Source organism: Lissotriton helveticus, chromosome 12 (assembly GCF_964261635.1).
Source record: "Lissotriton helveticus chromosome 12, aLisHel1.1, whole genome shotgun sequence".
NCBI classification, from domain to species: Eukaryota; Metazoa; Chordata; class Amphibia; order Caudata; family Salamandridae; genus Lissotriton; species Lissotriton helveticus.
The window spans coordinates 363,484,295-363,506,783 of record NC_136073.1 but is presented as its reverse complement, the minus strand read 5'-3'; the positions used below and the strand labels follow the sequence as shown (position 1 = coordinate 363,506,783).

The 22,489-nt window shown below is 41.4% G+C and overlaps 1 protein-coding gene across 1 annotated transcript in view; it reads left to right on the top strand.

Moving 5' to 3' along the window:
* NETO2 (neuropilin and tolloid like 2) overlaps positions 1–22,489 on the top strand; it is a 311,726-nt gene that overhangs the window by 180,691 nt on the left and 108,546 nt on the right. Inside the window, exon 2 of the mRNA XM_078669388.1 lies at positions 17,566–17,622. Within this exon, the coding sequence (XP_078525514.1) occupies positions 17,566–17,622 (57 nt within the window). The remainder of the gene's footprint in view (positions 1–17,565; positions 17,623–22,489) is intronic.

Below are 22,489 nucleotides of genomic sequence, written 5' to 3'. Positions count from 1 at the left end.
ATGTGTTATGGAGTTTATGTAGGTGGTATGTAGTGTAATTATGTGGTTTAATTTGGAATTGTTAGTTGTGGAATTGTGTGGTGTGCAGTGGATTTGTGTAGTGAAATATGTGGCATGGTGCGCTTTGGAATTGTGTGGGTAATAATTATGTGGTATTGAGTATACTGGAATTATGTGGATTGGAATTGTGTGTCATGGAGTGGGATTGTGTGGAATGGTATTTTGTGTTGAGGAGTGGTATGTAGTGGAGTTTAACTATGTGGTGTGCTTTTGAGTTTTGTGACATGATGTGGAATTCTGTGTTGTGGATTGGATGTATTGTCTAATTGTATTGCTGAGTTGAATTATGTGGTTTGGTTTTAAATTATGTGGTGTGGAATGGAAATGTGTGGAGTTGAATTGTGTGGCGTAAAACTGTGCGACATGGAGTGAAATTATGCAAATTGAAATTACGTGGCATGGTCTGGAGTGTATCTATGTGGATTGTTGCTATGTGCGACTGGTTTTATGTGGGGTGTACTTATGAGGTATTGACTAGAGTGGTATTATGTGGTGTGTGATTATGTTGGGTGGTGTTAAATTGTGTGGCGGTGCATTGTGTGGTGTGGAATTGTGTAGTATTGTGTGTCACACTAAACTTGGTAACACTGCTGGAGATTGGTTGCATCTCATTTGTAATAGTTTAATATCTAACTATATCAATAAGAAAGGTGACCAGTCCAGCTTTGAAAAGGGTCTTCCATTGCACTGCAACACGTTTTGCTGCTTCTTTAGTAAGTTTATAACTATTTGAGCCAGAAATATTTTTCTTTGTTATAATCTGCAGATTGTGCGGCAGATGATGGATTATATGTCCAATGCATCAAAGGTATAATTATGTTAAAATTGCTGCGGCCTGAGGTGGCACTTCCCAAGACTGAGAAGTGTCCCCCGGGCTCCTGGATAGTCCTTATATAAAGGTTTCACCCTTAAATGTAAAAAAGTAAATGAAGAATGTTTGTTTTTGAAATGTGCTTATATTTAGTCCATCTTGTTATATTCACAAGGATGTATTCAGCTTTAACATAGTCCTCCAAATTCAAATCGTGCACTCAAACAATCCCAATGCATTTCGGCATATCACAAATGCCTTCTTATGGGGATATATATTCTGTCAACAAAGAAAACAATATATGTACTCAGGGTAATGTGCAAGAGAGTTTTAGCTAACAAATCACAACGAAGGTGGGAAGTTCATAAGGGCCTCTATGGGGTAAAACGTGCTCGTTAACAAACTGAAGTCAAGAACTGTAAAAAAATAGTGTAACGTGAACATTAAAAAGTGTGCCTCAGGTAGGTGCTCAAGCCCGTGGTTGTGTTAAAACAGCGGCGGGTTGGGGGCGGTGGAATTTGGGGCGGATAAAAAACGAAACAAACGCTCCGTGTTCAGGAATATACTGAAGTGGGCAAGAATGCCGTGGCTGTGCTTAATGGTTAAAAAAGTGATCATGCGAACATATCGTGAAACGAACCATAAGGTGGGCGATTGTAAATGAAGCTTACCGTGGCGTGCACGGACAAAGTTGTGAACGAAGGTACGGCTGTTCCCATACCGGGTCTGGGCGTGGCTGAACCCTGGATGTGGTTAAATCCCTGGATGTTGCTAGGCAACATCCTGTTTCGTGTTAGCCGTGTAGGTTAAAAAGCACGGAAACCCAGCTACATTTCATACGGAAATAATTCAATCCTCTAAGGAAAAACCTCATGGGTTATGAAATGTAAATTAAACCGTAATGGTAGTGATTTTATCCGCGAGGCTGAATGTGAGTGTACAAAGCAACCAATCAATAAAGTTCGTAAAGGTTGAACTGGCAAGTCTGCAAGTTAAAGGGGACTCACAAAGTAAAAACAATGATGTCGGTTATTAAGAACAGACTCTACCACTGCTAATCAGCTACAATCGTATGGCTTAAAGTGGGTCAAACAACAAAACATTATTGCAAAGTAGAAACGAAAACATTTTAAATAAAATGCGTCTCTTAATCAACATTACCTACATTTAGAAAAATATAATGACAGGGCTAACCATTTCTCGCACACTGGAAACTATCTACATGTATAGAACATTTCATAAGTAGCATGAATATTCCACACGATCATTGAGACCATGTGGCTTCATACACAAAATTGCTGCAGCCACATAAACGCATAATTCCAGTGGTCTTGACCATATATAAGTCTTCCTGTGCTCACCACACCCGATAAGACAGGGTGAAGTTCAATATTAGCCAAGAAGTACGTAATAAAGCATGGGTTCACACACACACCTCTGAGAGAGGGAGATAAAAGCTGCATGTTTTTACAGAACAGCATTTCCGCCTCCTGACCCACATGGGAAAATTCAGGAGCTGCAAAAGAGTGAACTTAAAAGTACCAAAGACCTGAAAGGAATCCAGTCCACACCTTTCATTCACTCCCCCTAACTTTTTGGCTGAACCAAACACAGAACAGGTTTACGGAAGTAGGCAGGAGCCAGTGTCCCCAGATTCTGAGTACAGTAGTCTCGTTGATCTCTCCTGCTTCAAGCATTTCTTCACTGAATGTACTGCACTGAAAACAAACAAAAAAACCGAAGTAAAAGAAAACAGCAGTCCAACAAAAAAAGTAAAAGGTGCAAACAGCATCTTGCCACCCAAGCATAGCGTGGTAGGCTATGGCTTCAGGTTCTTGGTTATAAGCTTTGCAAGCATTTCTAAGACGTTTATTTGAATATTCCTTATGCCGTGAGCCTGTAATCCTACGATGCAGCTAGCACACTGGCACGGGAAGTAGGTGTTTAGCCATGCAGCTTAATGGAGTTAAATGCAGTGAGCAGGGACTTACAGGATGGTGGTCTGAGGTGAGATGACAGGCAGGGTTTCCAGCAAGAGATGTCTGGTGCGCACCATGGTGTGGAAGCACAGGCAGTGGCTGAGGCAGGAGGCTGCTTGGTGCAGAAGGGGCAGCAGCACCGCCGCCACGAGCTGCCACAGGACTAGCCACTCTGCAATGGCGAGTGGAGCATGGGGCAAGAGGGTCATGAACCAGTGGCTGAAGTCACAGAGCGGTGGGACGGAGGCAGCAGCACCTCCGCTCTTGCCACTCGCTGCTCCTCTGGTCACTACGACTGCAAAGGCTTTCCCAGTCTCAGGGTAGGGGCCGTGATGGGCAGAGCTGTGGTGGGGTGTATGGAGCTGGACCAGGCAGAGTGCAACCGATCCCAGGGTTGGTCAGTCTCCAGCTGCCAGTGCCTCTGGGGATGGATGCTGGGGATTCTGCCACCTGAGGATCCCCTTGTTTCTGGAGCCAGTGAGGAATGCAGGAATACTGGAGTTCACAGCACGCCCAATGGTAGGCGGAAACAGGAAACATACCACTATGAAAATTGAAACGAACGAGGCATAAGGGGGATTGGGAGGGGCTGCAATACCTCATGGGCTCAGGAGTGCTCCACTGCGGTTCTCGAGCGCTTCAAAGGTATTTCCAACAATGGATCATCCCGGGCATCTAGCCAATTATGAAATTCCTTGAGTGTGTTCGCTGATGAACAGTGAAACGATGTAAGCCTTGAGTGTAAGTGGTTACACCGCACCCACTCTTAAGATAGGGGTTCCTAGCTCATTCAGAATCATCACAATGCAATATAGACCACAATGGAATACTATACGTGAAAAATCCTTGCCCAGCCGGACAGGGGATTTATTTGTGGAACAATGTCAAATAAACATTATATTCCTACAGGAGTAGCATGACACAAGCCTGTGCCGTACCAGAGGGAAGAGAAAAAGATAGCATAAAGTGGAAGGGTGTTTTCAGGCAAGAAAGAAGAGCAAAGCAGGGCACTGTAAGTCAATTTGTAGAATAATGACAGTGTCGCCTGGAGTAGAACATACAATCACATTTATAATAAAATATATGCATGCCCACTCATGGGTGTCGACGTTTCGATCCCTTAAGCTCAGTTAATTAGTTGGGATCATCATCAGGACTTAAAATAGATTTGCCTGAATGTAACAAAGCCTCTGTACATGTGGTTACGGTATACAGAAGCTAGAGCCACCGGATCGGAGGTTTATCGTCTGAGGCGCGCAGGAGCCGTCAGAGAATTCCGTTTACGGCGTGCAGCCGGGCAGTGGGTTGCTATGTGGTATACTCCTTGTTAAATTCCATAGGAGGACGGAGGTTTTTATGGGGGGTCCTGGTCTTTGTAATTCCGCCTGGTTTCGGCGCGCTTACTTGCGAGATAAACAACCCGGAATCAAGGTTGTTAGAGTGGGGCTCATTAGCCAGACACTCGTAATCCCGAGGATAAGGGAATAGGGCGCAAGTCAAGATGGGACTCGCGTGTGTACAGGATCCTCGGACTCAATGCCGGTTCAAAACGGAACCGGCATCGAGTCCGAGGATCCTGTACACACGCGCGCCGAAACCAGGCGGAATTACAAAGACCAGGACATTCAGGCAAATCTATTTTAAGTCCTGATGATGATCCCAACTAATTAACTGAGCTTAAGGGATCGAAACGTCGACACCCATGAGTGGGCATGCATATATTTTATTATAAATGTGATTGTATGTTCTACTCCAGGCGACACTGTCATTATTCTACAAATTGACTTACAGTGCCCTGCTTTGCTCTTCTTTCTTGCCTGAAAACACCCTTCCACTTTATGCTATCTTTTTCTCTTCCCTCTGGTACGGCACAGGCTTGTGTCATGCTACTCCTGTAGGAATATAATGTTTATTTGACATTGTTCTACAAATAAATCCCCTGTCCGGCTGGGCAAGGATTTTTCACGTATAGTATTCCATTGTGGTCTATATTGCATTGTGATGATTCTGAATGAGCTAGGAACCCCTGTCTTTATAACATAGTTATACCCATGGTTCTTAGCTATCCGTTGGGTCCCCCTTGTTCTCCAAAACCACTCTTAAGATGGCGCATGAAACACAAGCAGGCAAGAAAAACCAAAGTAGTCCCTAGGGGAACACATACACACTAAATGAGTAAGGAGACAAGTGCTCCGTGGCAGGAGAGCTAAAACACAAAGGAGAGGGGAAAAAAAGGATTGCCCAGTAACAAGCAAGGATTTCTAAAGGACACTGGCATAAAACTAATAAAAAGCAAAGGCAAGCAATGAGAGGAGTTTCCCTCCACAAACCATACACAACAAGTCGCTAAGTGACAACGCAAGCGCTGTCTACGCTCAACCTAAAAAAATGACCTGTGACAGGCACTGGGTCAGCAAACTATAAAGCTTTGAGTGAGTTTACAGCAAACTATTGGGCAAAAGCCGAATATCTGCCAAAGCTGATTCAATACATCACTGATTATTTAAAAAAAAGTCCAATTGAGATTTTGCCATTTCTTGTGTCTCGGGAGGTTGTGATTGTTTTCATAATCCCTCCCACTTGGCTGCAAGTATCGCAATTAGAGGCAGTCACCCTCAACAAAAATGCAATTTAATACTCATCCATACCTGTCTTACTTCTAAACAAAACTCTGCTCTGCATCTTTGCCTCGGAGTTATGTAGCAATCTCGTTGAGAACTTTCTCCCCTACTTGACGGAACCTTAATCAAGAGGAGACCAAGTGGTAGCCCTTCAAAAATGTCTATGTATCATTTTACCTTGTTCTAAGTGCCAATTTTATATACTATCAAAAGTTTCCGTCCAGAATTTGTCTTTGCTAGGAGAGTATCCGGACAGTGGGCTAATATGGAGTAACCCAGCATTTTGAATAAGCAAATCTCGGCGAGCTCTGTGAATCCCATCAGTCAAGAAGATATTTAAAAAAATGTTTTAACGATGTCTCTGTGTCATCACACACACACACACACATAAACACATGCACACACATGTGCTCACACACACACGCGCACACACACACACACACACATGCATACACACCACTTGCCAGTTGGATATGCAGCCAACAGGTAAATGTCGCACAGCCCAATAAATACCATCAGTGGTACAATAAACTTCACAACTTGTGCTGATAATGAATTAACTGTGCAGCATTTAAACTGTTGGCTACATTTTCGATTTGTGAGATTGATGTAGCGGTACCGACAACTGCGATCTAGTTAACCAACGTTTAACTGTTGGCTAAATTTCCAGCTTGTGGGAGCGATGTAACAGTACCTACAACCACATAAATGCCCACACTGTGGTCTAGATAACCGCATACCAGGGAGGCGTGGAGAAGTGTAGTGTCAACCAATATTTGGCAGACTTAGCATTAAAATCATTAGTTGACTGGACTGTCTTTAAACAAAGTTCAGAGACAGGATTGGTAAAGGAAGTGCAATGCCATTGTCTCACAAACATTAGCATTCATAACATAAGTGAGTTGTAAGCCTTAACTAGAGAGTCTTAATTGTTGCATCTGGTATGTATATCTAAATTAGAAAACTACAAAGCATACGGGATATTTACTATCATTATTTTCTCATGCCAATTTTTCTGTACTGTAATATCCGTTTGCGTTTCACCTTTGCATTTTATTATAGTGCATTGCAACATTCATAAACCACTTACTACTCTTATAGGGAGTGCTAAAGTACTTGCCTACATGGGCAGAATGCTACACTGTGCAAATTATGTGGACGGAAAGGTGTTGTCTTTGTTGTGATCCTATCTGGTATGTGTTTCCATGTCATGAATGAGGACCACCGAGGTGTAGTTATCATGTTATAGAACACAGTGCTTAGTAGTGTGAGGGATGAAGTGTGAGAGATAGGTGTGCAGTTTAAGTTTTTCAGAAATGTGGCAGTTTTCTACTGCTCAGCAGTTCCCTTTATAGTCCACCAGGATTTATATTCCAAATAGTTTGTTTAAGGTTTATGGCCGTGAGCAGATATAGAATTAACATTTTTGAGAAATTGTGGCGAGATCTGCTAAAATGGACTTTGTGAAGACCATCCTATATCTGCTTGTGTTTTTGTTTGAATCTTTTTATTGCATTTTTGGTGCACAAATATTATATATCACATTCATATGTAACAGATGTGTGGCACATAACATATCTCACAGCAGAGAGCATCAGAGCAATAGGTAGAAGATTCAATCAGCAATATAGGAAACAGACGTAATCACATTTGTAACCAAACAAGGAGCACCAACATCAGGTCTGTTCTCCATTATAACAGGAGGAGAGGGTAAAAGAGCATCATTACAGAAAAGCAGTGTGAATGAAAAAAGATAGCTTCACAGTTGGTAGTAGTGGTTCCCAGAAGAGAATTCACTGCACCTCAAATACCGATTTATCCTTCTTCGTGCCAGTATTGTGTGAGGGTAGTCTAAACTCAAGCAAGGTGCTATGCAGGCTCTGCCCCTTACTACTGGAAGGTGATATTTGCGCAATAATAGATTATAGAACTCCAACACTACAAATATTAGAACTTTTTATGCAGCACTCTCTAAAAAGTAAATCAAAAGACAAATTCGTCACAAGTTTGATCACAATGTGCATTTCAGTTATCCACACTATTCCACATAGAACTACACAGATTCCAAATTGATCTCTTCTTTTCTCATGGACAGAAATAAGTCTTTAGGAGTCCAAAAAGTTCATTGATTCCATTGTTGATGTATTTGTACGATTCTGCAAGCATCAGTCGACACATGTTTTATAGATGACATCCTATGATATGGAATGGGGATAGAGAAACCCTCAAAGAATTTGTAACATATTTGAATGAGAATAGTTACAACCTGACATTCACTAACCAAAGTAGCAAGAAGGAGATCAATTTCTTGGCTTTTACACTATATGTGAAGAATGATAAGATTGCATCAAAACTTTATCGTAAACCTACTGCGTGCAAATTAATCCTGCACGCAGAGAGTGCACATCTGAGTGTACAAATTGAAGCCATTCCCTTTGGCGAGATGACGCGTCTGAGGAGAAATTGCAGCAATGACACACATTTGAACAAGAACTTGAATGTTTGAAACTCCGTTTTTTAAATAGAGGCTACAATATGAGTACTTTGGACAGGGCACATAAGATAATAAAAAGAAGATGTCGCTCTAAGTTCTTGAGAGCAAACAAGGGAAGCAAATCGCAGAGAAAGAACATTGCGCGTATCACACAATACAATCTGTGCAGTCATAGTATATTCAAAATACTACATAAACATTGGCACTTATTAAAACTTGATCACAACCTGGACCAATATGAGGCCAGGAAGCCTCAAATTACATATACTAGATGCAGGGCAGTTAGAAATAGAGTGTGTCCATCATATCTGCCCCCAAGAAGGGGTGAGGGGCCACCGTCATGTTTACCAAAGAAACCCAAAGGGTTCTACAAATGTACCACATGCAGCGTGTGTCAATATGCTGCCAACAAAACACTAACAGGCACATGCATCAAGAAAAGCTTTTGAGAATCCTTAATTGTGATTATTAAGGAATCGCAATTAAGGACTCTCAAAAGCCTATGCATGTATGAATCGCTATTAAAATAGCTATTCCTAAACATTCCTTAATTGCGACTTGCAAATTGCAAGTCGCAGTTAAGAAATGCCTTCCCATTCATTCCTATGGGCCTACAGGCCCATAGAAATGAATGGGAGATTGCATGCACAATTTGTGAGTACCAATAGAACCAAGGGTGCAAGGACACCCTGTTGCACCCCTGAAATTATCTAGTGCGCACGTGTTGTTCACACACATGGCCCAAGGGCATGTGTGAGTGTAACCTGCAAGTTTGAAAAATGCAGTTAGTTAAATGCAATCGTAATTTGAGAAACCACAATTATTTACGAATTCTCAAATTGTGAGTGCCTTGAACCTTGATGCATCGTAAATGCCCTATTTGCGGGCGCAAACGGCCGCTTTTTGTGAATCACACCATATGCGCTCGCAAAAATGGTTGATGCATGTGCCTGTAAGTTTTAGGTACAATACTGGACAGGTCCATACCATTAACCAATTCATTAACTGCAATACAAAATTTGTAGTATATTTCACTATATGTTACTGTAACCTAATTTATGTGGGGAGCACAATTAGGCCACTGAAGGAACGAATCCAAGAACACATAAGAGCTATTCGAAATGGTAATACCAACTATCCATTAGCTGTTCATTTTAACAATATGCATGCTGCCTCAGAAATCTTAAAACTTAGCTTCCATGGCATTGCAGAGGCTGAGGAAAATGTACGAGGGGGCGACAGGGTGCTAGCATTGCGGAAACTTGAAACAAAATGGCTAATCAAACTTAGATCTGTTGATTTAGGACTCAATGTTGATAGAGAACTACACGTATTCCTTAAGGTTAGACTTTGAAAATGTAATCTCCTGTATCTTATCTGATTTAAGAGATTTGTTATTCAGGATCAGACAATCTATCTCAAACATATGAATGTAACTGCTAGACTTGGGCTATATACAACTTGACTGGAGGGAACATCACCAATACATACTTGTTTGACTGTTTTCAAAATGTAAGTAATGTATGAATCAGGATCATATTACAAAAAGATCCAGTCATATATGTGACTCTACCTTATGATATGTTCTATGTTGGTTTACATGCTCTTTAGCAATTTTTATCCCCTTTCCACTCGCTTTGGGAACCTTACAAATACAAATATGTTTGAGTGTTCATTAAAATTTATGTGCATATATAAATCAGGATCGCACCACTTATATATATGACTATATTTCATGATATGTTCTAGGTTGGATTGTATGCTCTTCTGCAATCTCCGTTCACTCTCTACATACTTTCTGAAGTTAAGCTTGAACGTACTATATCACTCCTTTTTCCTGTTTGGCTTCTTTCTACTAGTGGGGTATCTTCTGTCCTGTGCCCTATTTAATGGAGTAATGATTGTTTGAAGACAGTCACCCATGGTAGTGATCAGAACTAGTGGCTAGTTACAGGGCGTTTTTATGAGTTGTAATATTTTACAAGACTTCGTATGGTGATAACTCGGCTTCTTTTACCAGCTGGGTGCAAAATGTTGTAATATTTTACAAATTGGATAAGAATTTTCACTCTCAGATTAGTGGCAAAGCCAAACTATAATGTTTTAATAGTTTAAACCCACTTTGTATTGGACTTTGGCTTCACAAAACACAGTACATTGCACCACGCCAAGATGGCGCCGTCATTTGGCTTTGCATGGGCTCAACATGAAGGAACTATTCCGTATGGGGAAGTCACATGATTAAGATGGGGCTTCAAAGAAGGAGCAGTGTAGTACGTACTTGCACAGTGCTGACCGTTTGATTTGCGTCATGGCATTGATTGAACAAACTCCTGTCGGTTGAGTCACTGCATTACTTTTTTGCACTCAACATTACATGAGCAACAGTTTGGCCGCGTGTTAATATACATTGCTTGTCATGTTTACTGTTTCCTGTGCAAAGAAGAGGCTTATCAAGGACCCTTTCTCGGCACGGTGCCGATAACTACATGTTAAGTGTGTATTAACTTAATACCACGCGTTGAATGGAATAAACAAGAAGGTTTACTTAACTATAGAACCAACGGTAAACAAATATTATATTTTTTTCATAATGCTTATTTTGTGTATTAGAACACCTCAAGATTTCTGTGTGAATAGGGATTACAGGCAGTATAGGTTACACTTAAGATGGAACCAAGAGCACTTAGCCAGAGAATGAGTGCTACAATTCATGAAATCAACGGTCGTGGCGGCCATTATTACATTTTTATTGTCATCCCGATTTTTAACAAATAAATGACTAGTATGATATGCATTACAAAACTTTATGGTTTACTTTAAGACTGAACAAATAGCACAAAGCCAGTTTGTTGGTGCCTTAATTTAGGAAAGCATTAGCTCTGGCGGCAGATACAATATGAGTTTTTAATGTCACTCCGCTTTTTGTGCCTTGCCAGATTATACCATGGATAGAGACCGTCATTTTGAGTTCATCTTTTGCTATATATTTGGAGTTCTTTATAGTACAAAAGGCTTATTGATATGGAAACAGATGCTTCGGGTTGATTGTACCACAAGGCCAGTATTGCCTAACAAAACAAGAATTATTGAAGCGGTGAGTTTAAGCTTTTTATAATACAATCATTCTTTTCATGGTTTTCTTCTTCTTTTTCACTAAAATTCCGATTAAAAGAATACTTTGACTTTTATGGACTTTCTTTGACTGTTGCACCCTTTTTAGAAGTAGTTTTACAGAACATGGGTGAAATTTCTCTTGTACACAACTTTGTGGTTCTGGCTCCTCACGGTTGGTTTGCTATTTTCTTCCTTTTCACATATCCTATTTTTACAAAATATTCAGCTGTTTCTCTCTTTGAATAAGCTAATACAAAGGTAATTTATTTGTACATACATCTAGACATTTTTTGTATATTATTCTTATTCCAGCCTTGAAAAAGTCTATGTATTAAGACGAAACACGTATTGGCTGATGCTTGCAGAATTGTACAAATAAATCAACAATGGAATCAATGAATGTTTTGGACTCCTAAAGACTTATTTCTGTTCCTGAGAAAATAAGAGATCAACTTGGAATCTGTGTACTTCTATGGGGAATAGTGTGGATAACTGAAATCCACATTGTGATCAAACTTGTGACGATTTTGTCTTTTGGTTTACTTTTAACAGTGCTGCATAAAAGGTTCTGATATTTGTAATGAATGAAAAAAGAAACAACTGTTGTTATATCAGGAGGGTAAGTGTTTAGAGGATCCTGTATCCAATTGTTATTGTGAGAGGGCATAGTTTGTAGCTTGTTGGGACCTGCACTGGTGGACTAAAGAATAGGTTCTCCATTGGCCAATGGCATGAAGTAGATCTCTTCAGTTATTCAATGTCTATTCAGATGGTGATTGTTTCTTCATAGCAGAACTGGGTGTTGGACTTGACCGCTATCAGTTTTGTCTTACGTAAGACTTAGAATGTGAAGCAGAATAAGTGAGTTATTATGCAGCCTTATGAACCACAATAAACTGCCTGACTAAGTATTACGGTATTAGTATTAACGTGGGCTTGGAGGGTGATTTGTTATGTTGTAATTGTATTTGTATAGCGATTACTATCCTTGACAATGTGTGGAAGTACTTTACGCCGGACAGCATGCTGCTCTGGAACCAAGGTTAATGATTTTTAGTGGCTCTATTGCTAGCAAACTAAATGGGCCCAATACCACATTATTTTGGAGTAAAGGTACTAATTGTATGAATAAACAGATTCACACGTGCATTACTGCAGTGGAATGGTGGTAAAACAATAAACAGCAAAACACACAAGATGATGGATGGAATGTTGCACAATGGCAAAACATTCACCCCAGTTACAGATCTGGGTTTAATCCATCGTTATTTTGCTCACCAAGCCACCCTAGTTCAGACATGGCCATATGCAAATCAGTCTTGACCCTGTGCCTCATGGGAACAGTCCAGCCCGAACTGCCAAGCCATGTCTTTCCTGGACCGGAATCAAGCATCCTAGGACCGGTTTCTGGCTATCAGCCGTCTTCAGTCAGGATAGCTTGACTCCAGTGGCCTAGTGAGCACGGGACCCACGTCTGGGCATACCCTTCCCACATAGAGTGAACAGCAAAACAGACAAGATGATGGCCGGAATGTTGCACAATGGCAAAACATTCACCCCCAGTCACAGATCTGGGTTTAATCCATCGTTATTTTGCTCACCAAGCCACCCCAGTTCAGACATGGCCATATGCAAATCAGTTTTGCCACTGTGCAACATTCAGTCCATCATCTTGTGTGTTTTGCGGTAAAACAATAAAGTAATAATTAATATCTCACAGATTCCAATTCAGAATCATTTCATTGAAGAAAACAACTATGGCCTTGGTTATAGTCATTTGATCTCACTGTCCAGATTTAACTCCTATTGTTCATGCTGTGTTTGCCCAGAAATGTAGCAGCACTTGAAGACATCACTAACGTAAACAGCAGAACATAATAGTAACAATGCAACACAATGACACAATTAAAGCATAACAGGTAGACCTAAACATGACAGTCAAAATGTGAAGGCACCATAACAGCCACAATGAAACACATCACATTGCAATAATACATCACAGGAACACCAAACACACATCTCCACCATAACAAAATACCACAAGCCTTCTTGTTACACATTACCATCCCCAGAACTCTGTTTTCATTATACGGTTGTAAAAAGTGTTTGCACTGCCTTACTTACCACCAAGGACAGGAAATAGCACCAGACAAAGACATTTTATGATCTGGACCAGGTTTGTTGTAAAGAGTATCACAGGTCGGCAGGTAATCCTGTGGGACACCACACCAAGTACAATATATAGAATTATAGGTGCATAAGAGTGAATACCAGAAGCATTCTAACAATTGATGCAGGCTTGATCCCAGACTGATTGTTAAGAGGAAGGACATTTTCAGATTATTTCTTAGCATCACTGTTATTTGGGTTCAATCTACTTCCAAAAAATGACTGAGTGGACAATCTTGGTGTTTCAAAAGGGTGCTCTAAGTGACATAAAACAAAAGTGAAGCTTGAATTGTCTATGATGTCACTTAGAACCCCAAAGTAAAAACCATCCCCATTATTCACTTTTTACCCATCTATAATTTTATGTTATATGTGGACTCCAAAATCATTAACAGCAATGTAGGGGTAGAGGAATACATAACATAGATGCTCCTCCCTAATCAAAATAATAAACCCCCCAAATATACTGGCCTTTTACCACCAACCTCGCCACTTCCTGTTCCTTCCCTCCTCCAAAACTCCTGAAGTGGTGCTCTCTGCTCTCCACTGGAGCAGAGAGGGAGTGTCGTTGTGATGCTCTGTCTTATAGCCCTGTCATGGCAAGCTGGAATTCCTTTATGATGTAGCATCAGTGGTGGACAACTTCACACTGTTTCAAAATGATTGCAGTAAATAGCCAGATTTAGATTCTGGTACTTATGCTAGTGGCGCTCAATGAGAACATATTTAAGAATACAGATTCGTGGGTATGAGCATAAACTGGCAAATACTATTTATTTCTTCTTGTAAGGGACAGAATAGTTATTAGACATGAACTATATAAATAGAATATCAACTGACCCAAAAGCTGAGGTGTTCGTCCTGCTTCAGATTTCCACCGGTTTAATGTTGGGGCCCTTTGGTGAAGGGACGCACACTCCCAGAATTGAAAGTCAAGGCGGGAAGGCAGTTGAAGAACAGCTGAGAAGCCAAAGTGTGTGTGTTAAAAGGTAGTGGCGAGTCACAAAGTAAATGTTTTATCAAATATGGTCTAAGGTTAATAAAAAACGTTCTTGTTCTAGTCTGCCTTGCGGTGACCAGTTGTCTATTGACTGTCGAACTAAACTGATAAAATGCTGAACTCTAAGACGATGCTAGCAAAATAGTGTCAAAGAACAATTTACTAGGTTTGTGACAGCCACTGGTAAATACACAGGGGTGATGTGTTTGCCGGGACACTCCACTAGCCTGGGAATCCAAAGGTCTCTGGGTTCTGTTGTGTCCAGACATGTTGAGGTGCGCTGCTGTGTGAGGTTTCCCGTCTCACTGTCCGCCCTATAAATAACAGCAACGATATGGGTGAGCTACTTAACGTTGGCATCTCTTAGCTCCCACTTCTAGCGCTTATGTGCTCTTCTCTGGCCAGCTGGAAGTGTAAGAGTAAGGGAATCTCCTCTCAGAGCCATATATTCCTCCATCCTACTGGGATGGCTGTCAGTAGTCTAGTCAACGACTGGACGAGGGTAGGATATATCCAGTTATGGACTCTGTACCACACCAGAGCTGCCTCCCCGAAATGTATACCATCCTGTAGTGTCTGCTACAAGATCCGGGTGGTGCGGCGGGGGTGGGTCGAAGAAAAATAAAACACTTACCAGAAAATGTGCAGCCACCACCTCTCCTCTGTCCTCTTCTTTCTGTCTCCGGTCTGGCAGCAGGAAGCAGCAGGAAGCACCCATACTCCCAGGCAGTGTTGCGATTGGTTTGGGCACAGTGGTCAGACAGGAAATGGGAGGCTGAGCATGTTCCTCATCAGGCTGTGCATTGTAACCTGGTGGGGAAGATGCAAAGTGCGCATGACTGTTTGGCTGGCCCAAGAAGGCCGGCCAAGCAGTCATGCACACTTAGCGAGTGCAAACAACTCCTCCCCCTAATCTGGCCAGCCCCATCCTGCCCTGCCCCATGAGCCACTGACTACAATAGGAAAAATAAAAAGATAATAAAGATACTTTATCATTTTATTTTTCCTTTTAAGCAGTGGGGAGACTCTTGTTCGCTTTAGCAGAGGAGCCGCCACTGAGTACATCTCTGGTTCTCAAATCTTCTCGATTGTCTCTAGAATAAACTCTGCTGACCTCACCAGCCCACCCAGAAGCTCAAGTAGTGCCATGAATCCCACTGGATGCAACTCTGCAGGTAGAAGTACCCCTATGACATACCATTGTCCGGCATGAGGCGCTGAACTGCTTGGCTTATCCTCCAGCACTGGTGGGCAGACATGTAGAGCACTCACAGACCTGCCCTAGACTGGGGAATTCAGAAATAAGTTTCTCCTGCAATACAGCAGCCCGACGCACTCAGACCTGTCAAAAGCCATGTCTAGTGTAGAAAAGACTGTACCATCCATGTACAGGTAGCACAAAGATTCTTAGCAGAACAAAAGTAAACTGTGGTCAAGAAAAAAACAAGGTAATAAACAGTTGAAAATGTCTCTATTGGCATTTTTAATTGGCTAACTGTTGCAGGGTGGACCATATATGTAATATCTTTTCATTTGGGCCTGAGAATACCAGCTCTCTGTGAATCTATATATCAAAGGTTTGTTTCATCTCTAAACAACTATATTTCACACACCCCTGTGCCACTTCATGGCATAAAATGGTGTCAGATCATGGCATAGTTCTGCATGTCCTGTGAGTAACAGCATGAGATGGCACATGGACTTCCTAGGGTGGTGTAGGGGACACCATGCTGTACCTACCCGGCTTGTCCTTTCCCTATGAAATTATCTCAAAATGTCCTGCCTCACAAAAATCAATCTGTGAACAAACCGTTCCAAAGACCTTCTCTGGGGTCTTTCAGAAGCCTCTGGGTACTCACAGCAGCAGGTACTCCTGGTGAATAAAAGGCACATGAACGAATCTCCCCTTTACTAAGTCCCAGTGCCAATGCAGACTGAGAATATGAATTGAAGCAATGTATAGTTTTTTATTTACTTACCTAATGGGTCCTTTCAACAGTGTCTTTTGGACATAATAATGTGCTTACCTGACTCAGGCAGAGTTCGGGTGTTTTTTAGTGCTTCCCACTAGCGCCATCCGGCTGTAAACTCTGAACAGCTGGAGGAGAAAGGAATACATGAGGCAAATCCTGTCTTCTCTGAACCAAGCCTTCTTTTATCTGGTGCCAAAACTCAACGGGGCATATTTATAAGCCCTCACCGCCACCAGAGCATCACTTTTTCTGACGCTCGCCGTTTTCCATGTTTACAAGGTGGCGCAAAGCCACTTTGCATACTTTAACGCCATCTTGTAAATATGCCCCTTTCTGCCGCAGTCTTCTGCTGCAAAGGGGCGTGCAATGGGTGCTGCTGTGGAAATTCCACTGCCAAACGAATTTGTTCTTGTTGCTACCCCAAATTTACAAGGCTGAGGCAGCGTCAAAAAAGAACACCATGGAATACCAGGCGTTAGTATGGCAATACGAGGAAAAATGATTCATTTCTCTTCGTTTTTTTCTCATTCCATGTGTGCTGCATTCGGTGCAAATCGCAGTTATTGATTGTTTATGTGCAGGAAGGTGTCTCTTCCAGCACATAAACAATCGTCCCTGCAGCACAGGCACCCTTGCAACATGGCGGCAGGGTGCCTGCGCTGGCGCTAGGCCACTTTTTTTGCGCCAGGCCGCTTTTTTTGCGCTACCGCCAGGGAAACACAGGGGAGGTCGAACTGTCTGAAATTTACTGGGGAAAAATGCAGGGTAAATAGTGGGGCATGTAGATTCACCAAAATCTGCAAATGTTGCCTCATTTTCAGGCAACACTTGTAATTGGCGCTATTTATCGCCCCCTCCTCCAGGGCCTTCGTAAATGGGGCCTAATTCTTGCTTCCAACCTTAAGTTTCCACCCAGGTCTGCCTTCCACTTTGAAACCAGTCGGATTTACAGGTCTGCTCACCGCCCTTTAAAACTCTTTTCATCTGTGCAGCAGCAGATGTTAAAATGCATGAGTATCAGGCTGTTCCCTTTGATTATTTTGTTTTGTTGCCTTTTAATGCCAATGAATGTCATCCAGAAATAAGTGTGGACCGCCTTGGAACAGGAGCGGGCATGAATCTGTGCCAAATGCCGCGCGATTGCAACACAAACGAAGTTAAATAACTTCTATTTAGAGGCGCATCATTTAAACCGAAAGGATTACGGTTTGCTGTACTACTGGGAGTAATCCTGGGCCTGCTACATTTAATTATGGCGCGATTATGTGCTGAACGTGTCGTCTTGCTCATCACATTTCCTAACACCGCCACTTATGCTGCACCTGTCCTCTCTCTTTCCAGTTCTCTTTCTAACGATCCTGGTCGTGGAAGGCATAGCTGTGGCCCAGAAGACACAAGGTATTTACTCCAGTATCATTTTATTCTGAATACTGTTTTATTACTACAGCTTGTTCTGAAATGTATTCATTTGTTTGTTGGCTTGCACTTTTTACACGGTGCCTTCCGAGCTCAGAGAATGTTGATCACACCAAGGATGATAGAGTGCATAGTATAAACAGGGCCACTAGAATAATGCGACTGGACAGGACCGAATTATGTGGCAAGGTTGACTCAATTATGCGGCAAGGAAAGCCACATTATGCGGAGTAAAGTGACACATTTTGTGATAGTATTACTTAGTTATGTAATCATTTTTAGACATGTGAACACTGGGTAAATGTTTCAACCCACTAGTTACAGTTTAACACACCAAATCCAGCACCAAGGAACTGAAAGGTGACCAGTCAACCTTTGTGAAGGGCCTTCTTCCACTTTGCGGGAACACGTATTGCCATGATTGTAATAGCTTTTGATCTGTTTGAGCTAGAAGTATTTTTTTGTGTAAAGTCTGCAAATTATACAGGAGATAATGCATTAAGCGGCAAACACGGGTAATTAATAGTTATGTGAAAAATGCTGCAGAACTGTATGATTCCAGTTATGGTGATAGTAACTAGTGTGGAAAGTAGCACATGTGAATAAGTGGTGTTTTGTGTGGCTATTTTAAATCAAGGAACATCCTTGAGTAGGAACATTGGTGCAAGCAATTGCCAATGTCTCAACCATCGAATATGTGTCATTTCACAGAAATGTACACAGATGGTAAAATCATGTGATTTTCCTTTTTGAAAACCAGACAAGAGAAGGAATGTCTAATAAGTTCAAGAAATGTACTAATAGTTCAAACGTTCATCGTAGCTGGATAGACCAATAATGAATTTTTCTTTTCAGCCCATCATGAAGCGGGAGCCCTAATAGGGTATCCAAAATAGATTTATTTATGTTCATAAAACATCGCTCTCCAGCCCAACCAAATTGTTTCGTTCTAAGGAGGACTTCATCAGGGTTTTTAAATTTTTGTGCTGTTTTTCTGGATTTACGAGAGACCGCAATAAGTAAGGCAATCGTGGATACGCCACGCACAATTGGGTTCAGCAGAGTGTAGCAGAGATGCAAGCAATGGCGCAGACACGAAAAACCTGCCTTACTTATTCAGTAAATTTCTTGAACTTATTAAGCGTTCCCTCTCTTGTATGGTTTTCTGTTTATGGTTGGTCGTTCCCGAGCAGTGGAATCAAAAGAGGTTGACACTGCTGCAGCTATCCAGAGCCAACACAGCTCTTTTTCTGTGACTATATATGATTTTCTTTTTTGTCCATTGTTTGTTATTATTTGGCGATGGAATTCTATGAAGACCCAGATCACGCTACTTTAGTTCATCCTACTTTGCATGGAATCCGAGGAGGTTTTGTCTTGTACCTGCCCCATTATGCCCACTTGTCATGAATTATCAGGTTTTTGGTGCTTTGTGACACAAAGCCTTTTATTGCTGCACTTGCATCATCTTTTGATGCAAAAAAAAAAAAATTAGGGCAAATGTTGTCCGAGGCTCATGTTTTTCACCTCTTTGGTCACTGGAACTGTGTGGCAGAGCCTGGGCTGGGGGTAGGCGGGCCGAAATGTTTGTTAGACCATGAGGCATCAGACATAATTAGGCTTTCCTGTTTTCAGTTTCTATTTTCGGTAAATTCTGGTGGGGTTTTTTCAGTGTTTTCAAGCGATTTCAATACGTTAAAAAGACAGTAGTTATCAGTGGTTACACATTTTTGCGTCTTTAAAAACAACAGAAACAGTGTTTTTCCGGTGTTTATGTAACGTTTTGCATTTTTTATTGTTTGCTTTCTGCACTGATAGCGCATGGTATATAGCCACTGTACGTATAGTTTATATGAGATCCAAATAGATTTTTGCAAATTAAACTTATTGAAGTACACCATACAATACTTCTTCAGTGAGCCTTGGTCATGTGTGCTCACTCTTTCCTTACTATGTAAACTTCCGTGAAAAGGCCCTCTCAACATTGGGTCTTGAGAAGGGCAATGCCAAAACAGCCAGTTCACAATTTGTTAACCCTGGCCACTAACATAGCTTTCCAAGCCAATACTGATGCACTTGAAGATTGCGATTCTCAAGGCAGGGTCTGCAACAATTGCATCGAGCTGGGTGCTTATGCCCACAGAGTTATTGAAGTGGTCAAAAATGAAGCAGCACTTTTGAAACTACAGAGGAAATTCCTCTTTACAGAAGGGATCTAGAACTTTTTTTTAATATATCCACTACAGCAGTTATGTTTTCCTGTAAAAATCAAAGAATGCAGTAGAGTGTACTTTTTTCACATCACTATTAATGTGCGACCAAAGATCCTCACATTTCTTGTCTTTGGCATCATCACTCAGCAAAAATTCTGTAAATGTTTGCCACATGGATAATATAGCATTCATAGCCCCTTGGACTGAGAACCATCAGCTAATGTACATAGTTGGGATGACTCTTTCTTTGAGGCCACACAAAGCATGAAATGATAAATATCTGCATTTTAGTTCCTGTGCATAAGACAACAGTGCACCAAAATGGACTAAAAGTCAACAGCATTCCTTATTAAGTCTGAAGATTATAAAGATGCTTTCAGCATACCATCTAACAAGTGGCAAGGAACTCTTACAGCTCAGGTATCAATTTTGACAGGTCATCACACAAAATGTTCATATACATAGCAGGAATCACTGCAAATACGAACAATATCAATCCAATCTTTGTTGAACTTGGAAAGAACCTTTTTTTGCAGAGCATTCCAAGTGACACTGCGTTTCATGTTTTCAAAAAGTCTGGTGTCAAGTTTATACCACTATTCGAGATGCTTGGTGATAGTGCTCTCTTTTCACATATACTTGTCACTGTACCCTGCATTGAATATTTTAAAGCCTGAGGTGTTGGCAATTCACCTACTATCAGTACTGACTCACTAGAAACTGGGGTCTGATGTTTTAAGGGTTTTTACCCTCTCTCTGTGGGTAAATGTGATAACACATTAGGAAAGATTCTTATGAAGCCAGCCATTTTACCGATCAGTAAAAGAACCAGCCATTTTACCGATCAGTAAAAGAATCTAACACAGCTAAAATATCAAATATGATTTTGATATTTCCTGATTCTCTACAGTTTATAAAATAATTAAACAAAACCTAAAACATGCTTCTAAATCCTGCATCTTTAGACCAAAGACAACAAAATTGAAAAAGTAAAAGGAAGAAAACCATATTTTAGTGATATCCCTAAACAACAAAACACAAGCAGAATAATGTTAGCCCAGTCTTTCTTACTGCTAGCTTATAGAACAAAGTTACATTGTATTGGCCCCTTCAGGAAGACAAAAATGACTTGCTCTCTTTTTCCTTTCTTTGAATGGCATTTAGTTTGTGGTTGTGCAGGTGTTTTTTCAGTGTTTATATGTTTTCACTGGTGAGGGCTATTTCTCTTTCAGTGGGGTTTTATCAGTTATTTTAGGTTTAAACCTAAAACCGGACAGCCTAGACATAATTCAGCCAGTGACAGAAGCCCCATGGCAATCACCTTTGGAAGGTGGATGAACATTTAGACCCCAGTGGTAAATTCAGGAAAAATACACCCTACTAAAACGTTTTTCCTACGTGCCAGGTTTTCCACTGAGTTTGTGTGCTCGATTGCAACTTTTGAGAAGAAATGAGGTCAGAATAACGCATGAGTGGTTCAGTGCAAATTTTGTATGCATTATTTCCTGGTCTCCCCATGGTTTGTCCTAAGTTTTTTCACCAACTTTAAGTTGGTGCTGCCACAGAGCAGGAAACAGGAGGTCAGGCAATTAGCAGTAAACTCAAACTCAGTACCGTGCTGTAGGGGGGGGACACATAAATGTTTACATTAATTCTTAGGTCTGGGCCCACCTCTAAATAAGATGCTTAGAGTTGTGGTTGAGCCCAATGCAGTGAAGATGTGTGCTGCATTCTGTGGGCTCAGCGCCCAGTTACATGAGACACTGTTAACTGTATGGGGCACAATTTGCATAATTTCCTGGCCTGCTCAGTTCTTGCACCAGCACAGCGTGGCTTGGGCTGCGGCCGGCACAAAACCCCCAAAGGCTGCTTAGTAATAGGGTTATAGATGCTAATCTGTCTGTAAGAGAATCTATCGAAAAGCAGTAATAGGAACAAGCATATTCTGTGTTGTGACCAGTGCTTAATTTGAGCAGGTAATTGCTGGTGCTCGGCACAGGCACTCAATTGTCAGCACTGACTCTAGTGACAATCCTCCACATGGTGGAGCTGTCGGGTTCATTTAGAAAGGAGAACAATAGCTGTGTTTATTAAGATAATTTTCACTGAGAATGAATAATACCAGCCTCTTACACCATTATTACAGCTTTGTGAGCAGGCCCGGTTCTAGCAGGTGGGGCCGGGTGGGCAAGGCCTACCCAAACATGACCTTTTGCCCATCCAGTCGGAAAGGAAGATGCTGGGGAGAACGCACAATGTCAAACGTAATGTTTTTTTCACATTGTTTACTTTCATTCTCAGTCAGGGATCAAGGAGCTTCTAGAATATCTTTTTAAAGTGCATTACTTGCTTGAATTGCTACACTTGTAGAAGTGTGATGGTTTGCTATTATGTTGGTACTGTAATTGGCAGACCTGGCAGGGGCAATGGATGGTGCAGCGGCCTTCCAAGAAGGGCCCTGGCACTTTACTTTTTTCAAATTAGGCACTGGTTATGACCCTGACCTACCAGATTAAGGCTGATTTTGGGGTGAGTGTAACCCACATTCTGGTCACTTTAGGCCATGGTCTGCCTCAAATTTCTACCTCAACGTACAATACTCTTGCCAATATTGGTAGAACGTTATGTCACGACCT